Source organism: Vigna radiata, chromosome 7 (genome assembly GCF_000741045.1).
Source record: "Vigna radiata var. radiata cultivar VC1973A chromosome 7, Vradiata_ver6, whole genome shotgun sequence".
Lineage (NCBI taxonomy): Eukaryota > Viridiplantae > Streptophyta > Magnoliopsida > Fabales > Fabaceae > Vigna > Vigna radiata.
In genome coordinates this window covers 38,126,494-38,130,360 of record NC_028357.1, presented here as the reverse complement: position 1 = coordinate 38,130,360, position 3,867 = coordinate 38,126,494, and the positions used below count along the sequence as shown (strand labels likewise).

Sequence of the window (3,867 nt, the reverse complement as noted above, 5' to 3'; positions counted from 1 at the left end):
AACCGGACCCGCAAAATAATAAGGTTCGGACCAAAATGAGGTGATGATGATTCCTTGATTATATAGTTTTTTTTTAATATCTTGTTTGAAATAGATTTTTAGGAATGTATTTTTAATATTTATTGAAATTACTTTTAGAGTCACTAAAATTTAAACTTTTTATGAAGTTAAGTAATTTTTATTATAATAAAAACTTATTTTATTAAATATTCAAAAATCTTATTTGCTTCAATTAAATTCCTATTATTTGGATGAAGTAATATTAGATTTTGCAGTTTTAACAAGAATATTAAGAATTTAGATAAAAACCAAATAGAAGTTAGAAAACCTTACCTTTAATATAAAAACCAATTCATTTTACAAATTAAATATTAAAATAAAATAAAAATTAAATTAACCATTTTAAAATAAGAAACATTGTTAAGTTGGATAAATGTGATGTATTTTACAATCCGATAACATTTCAGGACAGCCATTCCAAAATGTAACTAACAGAACAACCAAGGGAAATATTTTTGAAAACATATATTATTCAGTGCAGGGGTAATGATGAAGACAATTTCTGCAGAAATAAAATAAATGTCCAAAAATAATTAATAGTTTGAAATGAATACAAGAAAATTCAACTTACGCGATATATAGTCATAGTGTTATTGCAACATTCAGTATTAAAACCTGCAATTTTTTTAATATTAAGACTTGCAATAGAAAGAATAGAATCACTTTCACAAGCTTAAATTCCAAACTTAAGTTTAATTTTTTTTAATCCAAACATTGAAACACAAAATCTGCAATGTAATTAAAAAATAACAACTTTAAATTAATATTGCATTATTTAAATACGGTGGTTGGTTATTTAAACAATTTCTTTCAATCATTAAAATATTTCACATTAAAAATGGTGTAGTTTATTTATAGTTATAAGGATTAGTTATTTTATTAATATATTTTGATAAAAACAACAGTTAGAAATTATAGAAAGGGGTTGTTGTGGTCTTTAAAGTTGAAATAGAGTCTCTTCTGGAGAGGAGACAAAGCACAGAGATAGAGAGCTACAGAGAATCGTAACACCGCCGGTCGCTGCAATCTCTCTCTATTTCTCTCTCTCTAGAAATTGCCGGTATGGCAAAACGGTCATCCCACGCGCTCGTCATGGCTGTCATCGCTCTGTTCTGGGCGCGTGCATGCACGGGGAAGGAGAGCGTGTACGACGTGCTCCCCAAGTTCGGGCTCCCCAGTGGTCTGTTACCGAACACCGTTACCGACTACACGCTCGACGAGGACGGTCAATTCGTCGTCGTTTTGGCCAAGCCCTGCTACATACAGTTCGAGTACCTTGTTTACTACGACAAAAAAATCACCGGCAAACTCAGCTACGGCTCCATCACGAATCTGAAGGGCATCGAGGTGCAGCGCCTTCTCCTCTGGTTCAACGTCGACGAGATCAGGGTCGATTTGCCCCCTTCCAACAGCATCTACTTCCAGGTCGGCATCATCAACAAGAAACTCAACGTTGACCAGTTCAAGACCGTTCATTCCTGCCGCAATTCACTCTCCTCCTCTTCCCCTTGCGCTCAGGGCCGAATTAAGGTTCTTTTTTCTTCTTTCAACCCTCTCTTTTTTTTTTTTTTTTCCGGAAATAGCTGCAATTGATGCCGTTTTCTCCAAACAGCCCCCTCTGATGGTCTCTTATTGGTTTCATGAGATGTGTGTGTGATTTATTTGATCCAATTCAGCGTTTATACTTAGGTGTGTGTTTTAATAGATGTGTATCCACATGGTTAGACTTTTCATCTCAGGTCCATGGAAAGATTAGGAGTTATCAATTAAGGTTGTGTTTGGCATAAACATAAGTTAGCTGAAACCTCTCCGACTGTGGGTTCTTAAGATAAAATGAAGTTTTTGCACAATATTTACCATTGGAGTACTCTAGACTGTATTCCACGTGTAAAATATGACCATTCTGGAAGAACTCGAAGCAAATAAAAATGTGGGGTCTTTTCTGAGATGTTAACAACTCAAAATGAGTTATGCTGGAAAAATATGCGAGTTCTTAAATGAGATGAAATGTTGATAGAATTGGTTGGTATATATTGAATGAAATACAATGATATATTATATTTAGTTATTTTCATAATCTGTTAGCTAGTTTTTCTGTGATAGATACAGATTAAATATTTAATAGAGTAGTTTATGAAAATAAACTGGAAGATTAGAAAATAAGTGTGTGTTTTAAACAAATATATTTTGGTCAAAGGTGTTTGTGTGTTTTTGTTGTCAAACATGTTTCTCTGTTTTTGGAGTACCTTATAAAACACACTTCAACTCTTTAAATGGGATTTTGTATCTTAACTCCAGAGTTACTCATAAATTAAAACTAAACTGGTATTTTAGAAGTTAGGGGAATTGTCTCAATGAAGTTTACATACGCCCTATGGGCAATACAAGGAACCCTGCAAGGATCTATCTGTTTGTAGTACAACATTGAACAATATTGTTGGTATAAGGGTCCATTTGCCCTTCCATAGTTCCTTGTCTTATAAGCAGTTTCTGCTAACGCGCCTTCAATTCTGAGGCAGCCTCTAATCATGCCTTGTGGACTAGGGAACTAAGGGTACAGATGGTAGAGTTCTGTCTCCTGGGGCAACTTTGAATACGTATTAACTCATGAAATACTAGGACTCCTCAAGCCTTGTCATCTCTCATTATATGCCCAAAAGGCTCACGGGGGTGCATATTGGGTCTCTAATTTGGGTTCAATCTTGTGGCTCTTGTCCAATAACTTTTACATCAGGAATGGTGTGTGTCTGATGCAGGGTGTTATATGTCATGAATTGAACTTCTGCTAACTGCTTAAGCCTTTTCTAACCTCTGTGTCTGAGCGGTAAACACCATTGATCATACCATCTGATATGAGTATTGTTGCTAGCTTTTCCATAACCTGTTACCCTTGTAAATGAACAGCCAATCTCTCATAACTACACTTTCTCCACAAGTTGTATTGTTGGTATGGTCATATAACTTATTGTCTGCATCTTATTCCCCCTGCATGTTTCCTGCTCCATTTTAGTCTTGGTATTTATTTTTTTCTTAAACAATCAAAGAAAAATTAACTAGTATAAATCTTTTGCAATTTGTACTTGCAGCTTCCTGCCCCGGTAGATGAAATTCCAATGCTTCTCACAGAGTAGATCCCGTTCCAAAAGTATGGCATAATAGAACGACGTTTTAAGATGTTACTGTGCCTCTATTGCTCAGCTTATAAGTGTCAAAACTCAAACTGAGTATGGTTTCTATTATTTCTCACGGGAGACTTTTATGAAAATATATTATGTACATACTTAAGATGAGACTTAAACTTCAAGTCTGTTGCAGAACTTTCTGTTTCTGATCAGATTTAAACGTGCTTAATCATGAATGGCAATGTCGGGTCTTTCAAAAGAAACAACTTTGCATGCTACCCTTAATTATTTTCTACGTGATCTTTTTCTCTGTGGTTGAATGATTACTTTCCCCGACTTGCTATGGATTGAATATAATCTGTAATGTCGTCATCTATATCAAGTGTTTCCTTGAAGTTAAGTAATCATTAATATAATCGATTAATTGCGGCATGCTTCTTTTGACTGCATGATGCTCTTCACACATACACAATTTTTTGTTACTATTGTATCTTTCTATATATTTAAAAGAATGCAAACCCCTCTTTCTCATTGTTTTAAATCCATCTTTCTCACTTATGTTCCTTAGGAAACGACTTTGGTAACGTCACGGCCGCTCAAGGCCAAGGTAAATCCTTGATTTAGGTTTTCAAGAAAAAAAGTCTCAATTTTTTTAGTACTCATTGTTTTAGGTCTCTAAAAAAAT

General features: G+C 34.5%; 1 protein-coding gene across 2 annotated transcripts; it reads left to right on the top strand.

Moving 5' to 3' along the window:
* Positions 1–982: 982 nt before the first annotated feature.
* LOC106765753 lies at positions 983–3,867 on the top strand. Of its 2 annotated transcripts, none has more exons than XM_022783605.1 (2): positions 983–1,590; positions 3,751–3,867. In XM_022783605.1, the coding sequence occupies exons 1-2, from the start codon at positions 1,123–1,125 to the stop codon at positions 3,799–3,801; spliced, it is 519 nt and encodes a 172-aa protein (XP_022639326.1). In that variant the 5' UTR covers positions 983–1,122; the 3' UTR covers positions 3,802–3,867. The 2 variants fall into 2 exon arrangements, with proteins under 2 accessions (XP_022639326.1, XP_014505963.1); XM_014650477.2 differs by lacking the exon at positions 3,751–3,867 and adding an exon at positions 3,147–3,614 and having other exon boundaries at positions 990–1,590.

Coding starts and splice junctions, on each gene's coding strand:
- LOC106765753 (XM_022783605.1), top strand. CDS start 1,123: ATGGCAAAACGGTCATCCCACGCGCTCGTCATGGCTGTCATCGCTCTG. Junction 1,591..3,750: donor GCGCTCAGGGCCGAATTAAG/GTTCTTTTTTCT, acceptor TATGTTCCTTAG/GAAACGACTTTGGTAACGTC.